The 12,937-nt window shown below is 33.6% G+C and overlaps 1 protein-coding gene and 1 long non-coding RNA gene across 2 annotated transcripts; both read right to left on the bottom strand.

Annotated features, from left to right (window-relative positions):
- Positions 1-298: 298 nt before the first annotated feature.
- Positions 299-2,478, bottom strand: LOC110667852 (transcription factor bHLH145). The gene is made up of 2 exons (XM_058130993.1): positions 2,332-2,478; positions 299-2,233 (listed from the first exon to the last, which is right to left on the bottom strand). The coding sequence occupies exon 2, from the start codon at positions 2,214-2,216 to the stop codon at positions 1,125-1,127; it is 1,092 nt and encodes a 363-aa protein (XP_057986976.1). The 5' UTR covers positions 2,217-2,233; positions 2,332-2,478; the 3' UTR covers positions 299-1,124.
- A 515-nt stretch (positions 2,479-2,993) lies between these two features.
- On the bottom strand, positions 2,994-4,313 carry LOC110667853 (uncharacterized). The gene is made up of 2 exons (XR_002497380.2): positions 3,993-4,313; positions 2,994-3,331 (listed from the first exon to the last, which is right to left on the bottom strand). It is a non-coding gene; the product is annotated as an uncharacterized LOC110667853 (long non-coding RNA).
- Between the last annotated feature and the right edge of the window lie 8,624 nt (positions 4,314-12,937).

Below are 12,937 nucleotides of genomic sequence, written 5' to 3'. Positions count from 1 at the left end.
ATTATCTAAAAGACGGCGAAAGAGACATAAACACGCCATGCCCTTAATGCAAGTTTCTTTTCCCAGATTTCCCTTTGAAGTAGAGTTAACAGGAAAGCCAGTGCACCCAAAAATCACACGGGCTGATCTTCCCCTCCCAAATAATGCAACGCCGTGGTCCCCTAACAAAAGAACATCAACTCCAGAGGGGCTTGAAAGTTTTTTGCGCCATTCTATGGAGAAAAGGGAATCGCACCCTCTTTCTCACATCGCTGTCTCCATATCATCAATATGTGCATGCTACGTAGGTACATAGGCATAAAGACAACAAATAACACCAAGCAAATTTAAATTACATCGAACCATCCAAATCCAGAGTCATCATCTAGAAAACCCCAAGAGATTTGAGGCAAATAAGTAGACAAACATAAATGTTCTTCACCAATCAAATTACAATACGCATTAAAAAAGGAAACTAGCCCATTGGAATGCCTGCGCACAGTGCTGACATTGTGAGAATGCCTGAGAAGAAACATGGAATGGCAAATCAGGGGGCCCCAGAGGCTTGCCAGGATGAAATACGAAGGCGGCCCTTACTCGTGCAATGTTACACATCAAGAAAGTGGCAACCCCGCAGGAGAAAAAAAATGACAAGAATACAAAAAGGGTGGCGAAAGTGAGAGTTGGGCCCCAAAACACACAAGCAGCGTGCGTTCGTCCTCCTTCCAAGAGGGTCCCTCTAGAATAACTAGTCTTCTCGTTCACACAGCCATTCTCCCACGCCCAGATGTTGAGTGCTACTTTATCTAGACCCTAAGACATGCTTAATGATTCAACCTCTTTCCTTTATTGGGACATATTACGCTGCACTTGCCTTCATCTTTACAGGAACTATAGAAGATGTTGACAATCAAAGCTTGCTGATTTCGAAATCTGTCACTGATTATAGACTACGGTAGAGATTCCATGATCCTCTCTCTTTCCAGTCTGCACATGCTTTGCACTCTTTTATCTTGAGCAAATCCTTAGACCATGCCCAGTTCAGGTTTACCTGCCTTATTCTGCACACACCATTAACTTCTAGTAATTAACAAGTAACTGATAAAACCTAGTGCCACTACTAATATTTACTTGATGAAGTTTTGCTACTGAGGGAGAGCATCAAGCCCTAAAGTTTTTGCTTTGAGCTTCAAGGATTTCAAGTAATTAATAGCTTCATCAAGAACCACAATTGCATCCTTGCCCTTTACACCCGGAATTATGCTCTGCAGAATGCTAACAGTCTCTCTTATTCTTTCTTTTCTTGTCCTTTTGTTGGTTGGTTCTGAACCCATCTCACCTAAGGCCTTCATGCCATCTTCACACCTAGATTCAGCATCATTATCATACTCAAAGCTTCTGATGGATTTCACTGAACTAGCAGTGTCCATTAATGCAGGTGAATGACTGTCACCTGCAAACAGTTTTCGCTTTTTAGTTGACCCATCAGTACTCGCAACCTCTTCTGTGCTTCCCTCAAACCAATCATGATTATTGTGAAATGTCATTGTACTAGGTGAATGACCTGTACTGGTAACTTCATCGTCCTCGGTAGAATCACTTTCATCATCTGAGTACAGTAAGGCATTCAGTTCTTCAGTGTCCTCGTGCATTTCACTTTGCAATTCAGTACCATTATTTTCTCCAAATTGGTCAGCTGCAATAGCCCCTAAATGAATATTCAGATTTTCTTTAATACCAGGATCTTTCCTCTTCAAATTATATGCAGCAGTTGGATTTGGACCCCAAGAAGTAAAGCACTGTTGAGGAGTCCCAATTCCAGGACTAAAGATAAGAGTTGTTTGATCGCCTGACTGATCAAAAACAAGGTATCTCTTCTGCGGACACCCTGACTCTACCTTGGGTGTAATGGTCTCCTTATGATTGTCAAAAGGGGCAGTGACAGGCCACTCTTTGAGACCAGAGCTTAAAGCAGGCGTGAAAGCCTGTCGGAAACCAGGCAAACAGTAAAACCAACCACGACATTCATTTGCTTGACCAACATGCGGGTGAGGTAGCTCAGGGGATGGATAAACAGGCAAAGTCCCCTTCATAGAAACCATATCAGTGCCAGCGTTCAAAAATGAAGGGGGAGTATTCTGCTGCCCAAAGTTAAATGGAGCACCCAAATAATTCAAATTGGGTGATTGCCAATTAAATTGTTGCTGAGGAAACCAGGATCCCCAGTCCTCGCCCATCCAACTAAAACAATCACCTATAATACAAGATGGGAAATGATTTTACAGCTTGTAACATAAAAATCCAAAGAAATTTCCAACTAAATTTTTACATAATTGGACAAATACTACATACCAGAAAGATTTCAGCAGTAGTAAAACTGGTTGTTCACTTGCTATTTCTCTTAGTAATAATGTAAAAAAGAAAAGACTCCAGCTTAACTTGAAAACAGTGGCACAAAAATTAAATCTACGTGACAGGTTTAAGCAAATGACGGAAATATTCAGCCTGGCAAAAATCCAAGGGAAAAAAAATCAGCACAAGAAAAGCATAGCATAAACTTTCTAACCATTAGCGACAACAAAAGCAGAAGACCAAGGAATCTCATAAATAGACTTAAATAAATAAGAGAATATTAATTGGACAATGAACATATATATAAGCGCATCTTATTCCTGTCGAAAAAGACTAATTCAAGAGTAAAATTATCTTTCACTAACCTGACAATCTTGAAGAGGATGAAAGCATGCTATGACTCTAACTATAATGGTAGCACTCCCAGCAATCCCATTTTCGTGTTTCAATGCCCGAAAATTTGTTTGGCTCGCCGCTTGGCACACCATAACTACTTCCCAACCCTTCAATATAATGAAAACAACAAGAATACGATCTTCCTGGGGACAAAAAACTGAACGCTTGCAATTTGAGTAGACAACGCAATATCAATCGAACAGGAAACCAGATTGATAAACAACAAGGAGACACCCCACACAAGGAGCCGGAGAGAGTAGACCAACTAAATACAACAATCACTGGGATTTATTGTCAAGCAAGAGAATGAAAGTGATTTGAACAGACAAAACGCTGAATTCCCCTATTCAGCTAATCTGGCGGACATAGCAGGGAATAACAATGAAAAAAGTGGATCCCATGGAAGCTAGACTGAATAACAAAGCTGCAGAATTGAAGGGTACGTTATTGGAAAAGGAAATTACAGGATTACTCTACAATAGAGGTTCAAGGATATAACTTTCCTATACACATCAACAGAAAGACTCAAAAACCACCGCATACTGTCTCTCTCAGCCAAAAGTTCGCCACTTCTGTTTCTGGCACCAATACCACTTGAAGTACCCTGCAATAGTGTTTTCACCATCAGAGACATATCTCATGCACATTTTCCTAGAAACGATAATCCTAAATCTTATTTCTGTGATTGAGAAACCATAACAAACATACAAGTTTGGCAAACAGAATAATCAGGTATAATGAAACTCCATGGCTTCCATTAAAGAAAACACAAGTTATTATGGGAAAATTTGTTGGTATTTCTCAGATGACTAACAAAACGGAATTAAAAAACCGAAGCAAAATCAGTTTCATAGCTAGCACCTGTTACCATATATAAAGAATCTAAACAGGAAAAATCTAAGCCATTCATAGCTAACATAAAGATCTCATTTTTAGCGACAGATACCCAATAGTATAGAGATGAAAACATGGTCTGAAGTAGTAACAAAACAGAAGCAGATCTTCTTACCAGAAAATTAGCAGGAAAAACAAACATTGATCGAGAATAACAATACAAATAAAATATAGATAATTTCAGAGTAAATGGAAATGAATAAATTGAAGCAAAAATCACCAAAAGTTTAAGTAGAAATCCGAAAAAATTAAAAAAAAAATTAGACCTGAAGTAGACAGAAAATCAAAACCCATTAGCTGAAAAAGATGATCCAGTCAAAAATAATATCAAACACACACGCAAATACTGAAAAAAGCAAAAGAGAACTTACTGTGAAAGCGGAACACGATTCAATCAAAGAATAAACCTTCAAGCCACCCAATTCTATTGAACCGAACACCCAGATCGAACCCCACACTCAGAAACTAAAAAAACGCTTCAGCTTCGCGGTCGCACAGAGAGAGAGAAAGAGAAAGAGGAAGCAGTCAAAGTCGAAATAATGGGAGTGCACGGAAGCTAAGGTTATATAGAACCAAATTGACGAAAATGTCCTGGGCCTGAACGATTGGTGGTGAAAATAAAAATAAAAAAGAGAAAGTTTCATACGTGCGTGCGTGCGTGCGTGAGGAGTGCACGCAAGGTATTAGTGTACAATGATGATGCACTGTAACATAACCCCTCTCTCTCTCTCCGTGTGGGGTGGTAGAATTATGAGTTATGACCTTGGGTTTGGTTTGGGCTCGAACCCAACCATAGACCCTGGTTCGGTTAATCTACTTGGACTAATTAGAGTTGTACCTTCTATTCTGGACCAATTTAATCATACCCTTCCAATTTCTTTTTTTTTTTATATTATAAAAACTTGTAATTTCATTTTTTTTTTTAAAGAAACTATAATTGGGCGTACCTTTCACTGTTGAAACCCAATAACTCTGCTTTGTTTAGGAAAAAAGGTGCAATTGGCCCAAAAAGATTTAGGCAAAAGGTAATCTTTTTGTTTTATATAATTACCTTCAATTTTATGGAAATACTATGATACTTTTTTACTATATGTCCTATCAACTTTCTCATGGAAATAGGCGTTATTATGATCTACACTAAAAGGAATAGTTGTATTTTATTTTTTTGTTTTTGCTACACTATTCATAAAAAATGGTTAATATTTTTTTTTCTTAAAAATAAATTTATTTTAAATGAAATATTGAAAAAATAAAAGAAAAGAAACACGGCAACAAAGATAAACAACCGTAATTCTAGAGGAATCGTTATGTGGTATGGATAGATTGAGGCACTTTTTTTCTATTAGTCTTTTTTATATTGAATTTTAAAGGTAAAATTTTTTTTTTAAATAAAAATATTATTTTAAATATTATTAAAAAAAGTAATTTATAAAAAAATATTTTATTATTTTAATATTTTTATAATTAAAATTTATTAAATTTAATTTTTTAATATTTTTTAAATAATATATTTAAAAAAATAATTTTTTTTCACAGCGATACCAAATAGGCCTTATACGTGTTCAAAGCATATAGAGGGCAAAAATTACTTTTGCAAAAGGACAAAAGAACATAAGGTTTGAGAAGATTATTAGAAAGGGGTTGGTATCCTATGTTTAACATGAGCACCAATAATTTGATGCTTGACCATTCAAACCATATGATTATGGAAAGATGATGGGACCCCATTTGATGAGCATTGGAATTACATGATATCTAAACTCAATACTCTTGCCTGACTGTAATATACAATCTTGCCATCATCCATCCATGGTAAAAAAATCAAACTAAAATAAAATTTTAAAAAAATGGTTATATATGAATTGTTATTAGCCCTAATCATGATCTCTAATCAACCTTCAAATCTATGAAGTTTTTTTTTTTTCTTTTTCTCTTTCTTTTCAGGTTGTTTAAGAAAATTGCACAAGAAAAAATTAAAATGTACATGAATATTATGTTAATTACACTTATGAACTTGAAATTCATTAAGTATTAGCTAAAGCAAAATATTCACCCACCTCAATTTAGTCAAATTTTGACTGTTTGTGTCACATGTAAATTATCATGTTTGTAAAATTGAAAGAGCAATATTAATTTAGTTTAATATAATTCGTTTAATTAATTTTTATTTTATTTTCAAAATCATTAGCGTGCATTTTTTTTTTAAAATTGTATTTGATTTATTTTGGCTAAGTTGATATGGTATATTTATTTATTCGTATTTGTGTTTATTTTAACATATAAAGTGATCAAACCAATTTATAAGATTTAAAATAAGTTGACTTATTTATTTATAATAATTTTTGAGTTTATAAGTTGATTTTATAAGCGAGAAAAAAAAAAGTTGGGACCCAACTTTTCATTTTGGTGATTATAAGCCTTAACTTATAAGCTAACCAGATCAATTATTTAAATATATTATTTGTTAGTAGTATGCCCTAGAGCATATCAATTATTATGTATATTGTACATGTTTTATTAATAAAAAAATGCATTTTCACTTTTTTGTTTACATAATATATTTATGTATAATAGAAAAGATCCATTGATATTTTGTTAGAAATTCTATTCTTAAGTTGTTAAGAATATGAGTAACAGTATTTCTAGCACAAAATATCATAAATAAGTTCACAATCAATGATACTTCACAATAAGAACATGACTTATCCAGAAAGATTGTAATCATGTTTATTCCCAAGTTATTTATATGAGATGTAAATAAGATGGAATGGTGAGTCTCATGCCATATAACAAACATGATAGGCACTTATATATGATAAGTAGATCGAACCAGTGACACTTTTGACAAGCACATGGAGTTTACTCTTATCAATGCATTGTTATAAATCATATTAGTGCATATAATCTTTAGATCTGAGGTAGCACAGTTATCTTGTATATAGATGGTTTGAGTTTAATACTGCTTTCATACTTGTTCTATGTATGTGTACATGGGTATGTGTTGGCTCTTACTAGTTATATATGAAGGTACGTGTTGATCAAGATGGAATCTGTTCCTCTAAGTAAATAGGGATAAAATTATATGTTCATTTAATTGTTCTTGATGTTTCAAGTTCCTAGCCATGACAAATAGATTTAATCATAAAAGAGTTTATGATGAGAAAATCTTTTTAATCAAGAACTGGAATTAAAAGAGAACATAATATTCATAGCAAATAGGGTTTGACATAAACCATGACTCCAGCTTGATTTGGAATTTTGTAACAGAGAGATTCTAGTACATGATAACATATGATTATAGGTTCATTTAAGGTAAATCTTATTACTGATTGGGTGGTCATGGCATGCTATGCTAGGTATTAACCATGGTCTATGAGGTGCATAAAATGATTTAGAGAAATCATTTATGGTAAAAAAGAGTTCTGATAATATTAAAAATTGATATCATGTCTCATTGCCAATTAGTGATGAGCCTAGTAAGTCACATACATACACAAGTAATCACTAAATTAAATATGATTTAATTAATTAATTAATTAAAGAGTTTAATTAATTAATTAAATAGGTTTAGTTTGCAATTAGATTGCAAAGTCCCTAGCATGGCTTGAAACCAAATCTAGGTTATTGAATGTATAGTATAAGTTAAATTTATATTTAAAGTGTTTAAATATGAATTTAATTAATGAGAAATTAATTAATAGAGATTAATTAATTAATTTATATTTGATATAAATTAATTAGAAGAAGAGAAATAATTATTTTGGGTTGAGAACTCAAAATTAAGACAGAGGGGCATTTTGGTCATTTCACAATGTGACATGTGGCACCATGAGAGGGTGACACATGAAACTACACATAAACTTGCCATATGTCTTTTAATCATATAAGATGATCAAAGTCAAGATTAAATATAGGTTTGACACTTGGCACAATGTGATTGGGTCAATTAAACCTAGAGCTAATCAGAAGGTGACATGTGGCAAGGGTGACACATGACACCACACATAAACTTGCCATATGTCTTTTAATCATGTAAGATGATCAAAGTCAAGATTAAATATAGGTTTGACACTTGGCACAATGTGATTGGGTCAATTAAACCTAGAGCTAATCAGAATGTGACATGTGGTAAGGGTTTTAAGTGGTGACCTAGCTATATAATGTGTTGTTATGAAAAAGAAAAAATAACAAGCTGCCATTTACTCCTTGGTGCCGCCACCTAAAGAATACTCTTCCTTCTCTTATTCTTCTTCTCTCATCAATTCAAAGAGATTAGCAAATAATCTCTTGAATTAAAAATATTAGAAATTATTTCTAGTGTCCTGTTTACATCTATAATCTCTCAAAGGCAAAACTTGATTTTCTAATTCATAGAAAAAGCTTTAGAAGCTCTTCAAGGGCTGTCATAGGTGATATTGGTGTGGACAAGCTAGAGGGACAACATCTGGTATCCTGAAGACGCATCCTAAAGGTGTCAAACACACTGCAGTGCATCAAAAGGTTAGTGCACTTGTTCTTAATCTAATATAGGGTTCTAATGAATTAATCTGTTAATTCTAAAATCTTAAATGGCAAATGTAGATCCAAAAATGTATTAAAAGAGTTTTAATATACTGTTTATTATTGAAATCAAATAGATAAAAATGAATCTTGCATGATGCATATGACCTTAGATGAAAAATTTTGAATTTCAATGATCTAAACTTATATTTTTCATGCTTCCGCTCCTTCAATTGGTATCAGAGCCACTATATTTACCATTTAGATTGTTGATTATATGATTTAATCATGTAATATGATAATGAGATGATAGATCCATTGCTGGTTGCAAACAAAGGTGGCGGATTGGTGACCAACACTATTGGTGCGTAGACTTTGTGGTCTCCAATGGTGTGCACAAGGTTTGGCTTTTTAATTTACAATTGTTTTATGATCTAAAAGCTCATCCTATATCTAATTAAATTATTTAATTAGAGTTTTAATCACACAATTAAATTTTCATTCAAATCTGAATTTTAAAAATTTTTTGAATGTGATTCAAACCTGAATTTTTAAAATTGTTTGAATGTGATTCAAATCCGAATTTTTGAATTTGTTTGAATGTGATTCAAATCTGAATTTTTAAATTTATTTGAATGAGATTCAAATCTGAATTTTTAAATTTGTTTGAATCACATTCAAATCTAGATTTTTAAGTTGAATATGAGATATTCAATTTAATTTAAGTATGTATGTTTTATTTAATTGTTAAATAGTGATATGCATGATGGATGATCATGGACTATAAAAGACCAATGTGATTGGATTTATTTCTTTTATATTTCTTTGGGTTGTAAATTAGTTAATTTATTTTAATTTATTTTTTGGCATGTATTATTAAAAGTTGTAATAATTTGGGGTTGTAATTTCATTTATTTAGTTCTTGTAAATTCATCTTGGTATGCCAAGGATTACTATGTAATTGGATTGCAAGAAGATCAAGGAAGTCAAGAGCATTGGTGGGACCAGTGGGAGAAATTCAAGATCAAGTGTTGATTATGTACTCCTTCAGCAACTCTTGTAAAATGAATGAATGAAATGCACCTAGGAATGCCCTGATTCAATTCTTGGTAGCTCAAAATTGAATCCCTTAGAAAAGTCCATGATCATGCCATATTTATTTATTATCCATGAATGCATGGGATGTATGGGAATGTATGCAAGTATATAATATATGCATGCTAATTGGATAATGTGCAAAGTGAGATCTTAATAGTAATTAAGATGACCATAAAATCTTCCAAATAAATGATTAAGTTGGAAATGCTATAATTAAAGTAATTATAACATAGGCCCTTCATTGAGGTAATTATTTTAAGAAATTTTAAATACTTGCCTAAAATGCAATTAATTTAAGAGATTTTCTTAAGAATAATTGTTAAGCATGAGATGTTATAAATATGTAAATGGTTTGGTGGCCAATATTGGATGTACCTGAGGACATTAAAATTATTTGCATAATTACTGGCTCAATGAAATTAACTTAACTAATGCAAGATAAGGCAATAATGGATGTACTTGAGATTTTAAGCATTAGGGGCTAGGTAAAGGATTGAACCTCACATGAGATGTGATGGGCAAGTAGTTGCTCACTTATAGTTTATTGTAATTTCAATAATGGATGTACCTAAGGATGATAAATAGAATTATAAGAATTCAATCACCCACTAGAAAATTCATCCAACTAGGATTTCTGTTTTCTACTTTGGAAGTGTAGGATTCGCTAAGTTAGTGGGAGGACCAATTTGATTAAAAGACCATAATCATTTTGGTTAATTACATGATACATTTACTAATTAATCTGGTTATTTTTTGTAGTTAATTTTCTATAATAATGAGCACAGAACAATCACCACCATCCAATATCCTTGCAAGTATACTTGATCGCAATAGGTTGACAGGACATAATCTATCTGATTGGCTAAGAAATTTGAAACTTATCCTGAACCTTGAACATATAGGATATGTTCTAGACTCAAATGTTCCTGGTCCCTTACCTCCAGAGGCCACACAAGAGGAACATGAAACTTTGGACAAGTGGAAGGAGCATGATATGAGAGCTAAGTGTTACATACTTGCTTCCATGAGTAATGAGTTACAGAAGCAGCATGAGAACATGCAGAGTGCGAGTGAGATCCTCCTTCACCTACAAAAGTTATATGGTGAGCGCATACCTAGACAGCTATTCCGCATGAGGATGTCTGAAAGACAGAATATTGGGGATCATGTCCACAAGATGATTCGACTGATTGAGCAGTTGGAACATCTTGACTTTAACATGGATTTCCAACTGCAGACGGATTTGATCCTTCAATCCCTTTCTGAGTCTTTTGGGAATTTTATGATAAATTTTCATATGACTAAATAGGAATGTACCTTGGCTGGTTTACTCAACATGCTGGTTATTGCCCAAAAGAATATACCGGACAATAAAGGACAAGAGTTAGCTTTGATTGTATCTTCTCTTGCTGTAAAGTCCAATAAGAAGAAGGGCAATAAGAAAAAGAAATCTCAGATTCCTAGTCCTTCCAAGAAAATAGCTAAACAAAAAGAGAAGACTAAAGCTGATGGAGGCAAAGGAAAGTGTTTCCACTGCTAGAATTATGGGCACAGGAATAGGGAACTACCCAGAGTGTAGCAATCTAAAAGAATGCAATGCCATGATGAAAATCTACTCAAGTTCAAAACATATTTGGCACTTAAGATTAGGTCATGTTGCAGAAGATAGGATTACAAAACTGGAGAAAATGGGGATTTTATCTTCATTAGGCTCTGAGCCCACTCCAACTTGTGAATCTTGCCTTCAGGGCAAAATGACTAGATCACCCTTTGTAGGACAAGGGCTAAGAGGTGAAAATATTTTAGAGCTAATACATAGTGATGTATGTGGTCCATTTAAAAAAATGACTAGAGGCGATTTTCATTATTTTATTATCTTTACTGATGATAAATTAAGGTTTTGGTATTTGTATTTGATAAAATACAAACATGAATCCTTTAAAATGTTCAAAGAATTTAAATCTGAAGTAGAAAATTAAACAGGAAAAAGTATTAAAGCTCTTCGATCAGATCGTGGAGGAGAATACTCGAGCACTGAATTTGATGAATACTTGAGAGAGCATGGCATTGTTTCCCAGCTGACTCCTCAAGGAAAACCACAGCTGAATGGTGTATCTGAAAGGAGAAATCGTACCCTATTGGATACAGTACGTAAAATGATGAACTATACTAATATGCTAATCTCCTTTTGAGGATTTGCATTAGAATCAGCTTTGTATATTCTGAATAGGATTCCATCAAAATCAGTATCTTCCACACCTTATGAGATATGGCATGGAAGAAAATCAACTCTTAAGCATGTTAAGATTTGGGGTTGTCCAGCTTATATAAAAAAAGTTGAACACTAATAAATTGGAAACCATATCAGAAAAGGGTCGATTTGTTGGATATCCAAAAGATAGTTTTAGATATTATTTTTATTTGCCTACATCACAAAAGGTTGTGGTAAGTAGAGATGCCATATTTCTTGAATAATAGTTTGTTCAATAAGGAGGCAAAGGAAGGCAAATAGAGTTAGAATTGAAGAATTCTGACCAACCAACATATCAGATGGATATAGATCCATCTAATCAACCTGCACCTATTAATGAAACATCTACAGCTGTTCCTCGTAGAATAACCAGGGTATCTCACCCACCAGTGATATATGGTTTTCTTCATAAAGAAGAACAAGAGTTGTCTACTCATGAAGAAGTTAATCATGGAGATGATCCACTTACCTATGAAGAAGATATATCAGATATAGACTCTTCGAAATGGATTGATGCTATGAAATCCGAGATTGATTCCATGTATAAGAATCAAGTTTGGGATCTTATTGACCCACCTGAAGATATTGTACCTATAAGAAGTAAATGGGTTTTCAAGAAGAAAATTAGTTCTGATGAAAAGGTAGAGACCTATAAAGTAAGACTAGTAGCGAAATGGTTTAGCCAAAGACAAGGAATCGACTATGAGGAGACTTTCTCGCCTGTTGCCATGCTCAAATCAATTAGGATTCTATTAGCAATAGCTGCATACTATGATTATGAGATTTGGCAGATGGATGTCAAAACATTTTTTTCCAATGGATACATTAAAGAAAACATTTTCATGGAACAACCTAGGGATTTTGAATCCTAAGATGGTTCCAAAGTGCGCAAGCTAAAGCGATCTATTTATGGGTTAAAACAAGCTTTAAGGAGTTGAAACATCCGTTTTGATGAAGCCATTAAGTCATTTGGTTTTATAAAAAATGAGGATGAGCCATGTGTATATAAGAAGATTAGTGACAGTGCTATCACTTTCTTGTCTTATATGTGGATAAGATTCTATTGATAGGTAATGACATAAGTATGTTGACAACTCTCAAGGTATGGTTGTCAAATACATTCTCCACGAAAGACTTAGGGGAGGCAACCTATATTCTTGGGATTCGCATCTATAGAGATAGAGAGAAAAGAATAATTAGTTTATCCCAAAGTCTATACTTAGAAAATGTGTTAAAGAGGTTTAACATGCTTGATTTCAAGAGAGGATTATTACCAGTGAGACATGGTATCCACCTTTCTAAAAAGATGTTTACAAAGACACTTGAAGAAAGAGATAAAATGGCCAGGATTCCATACGCTTCGGCTTTTGGAAGTTTGATTATGCAATGTTGTGTACTAAGCCGGATATTGCATATGCTGTTAGTTTAACTAGCAGGTATCAATCCAATCCAAGTTTGGAACATTGG

Source organism: Hevea brasiliensis, chromosome 12 (genome assembly GCF_030052815.1).
Source record: "Hevea brasiliensis isolate MT/VB/25A 57/8 chromosome 12, ASM3005281v1, whole genome shotgun sequence".
Taxonomy (NCBI): Eukaryota; Viridiplantae; Streptophyta; class Magnoliopsida; order Malpighiales; family Euphorbiaceae; genus Hevea; species Hevea brasiliensis.
This window is presented reverse-complemented; position numbering and strand designations above follow the sequence as displayed.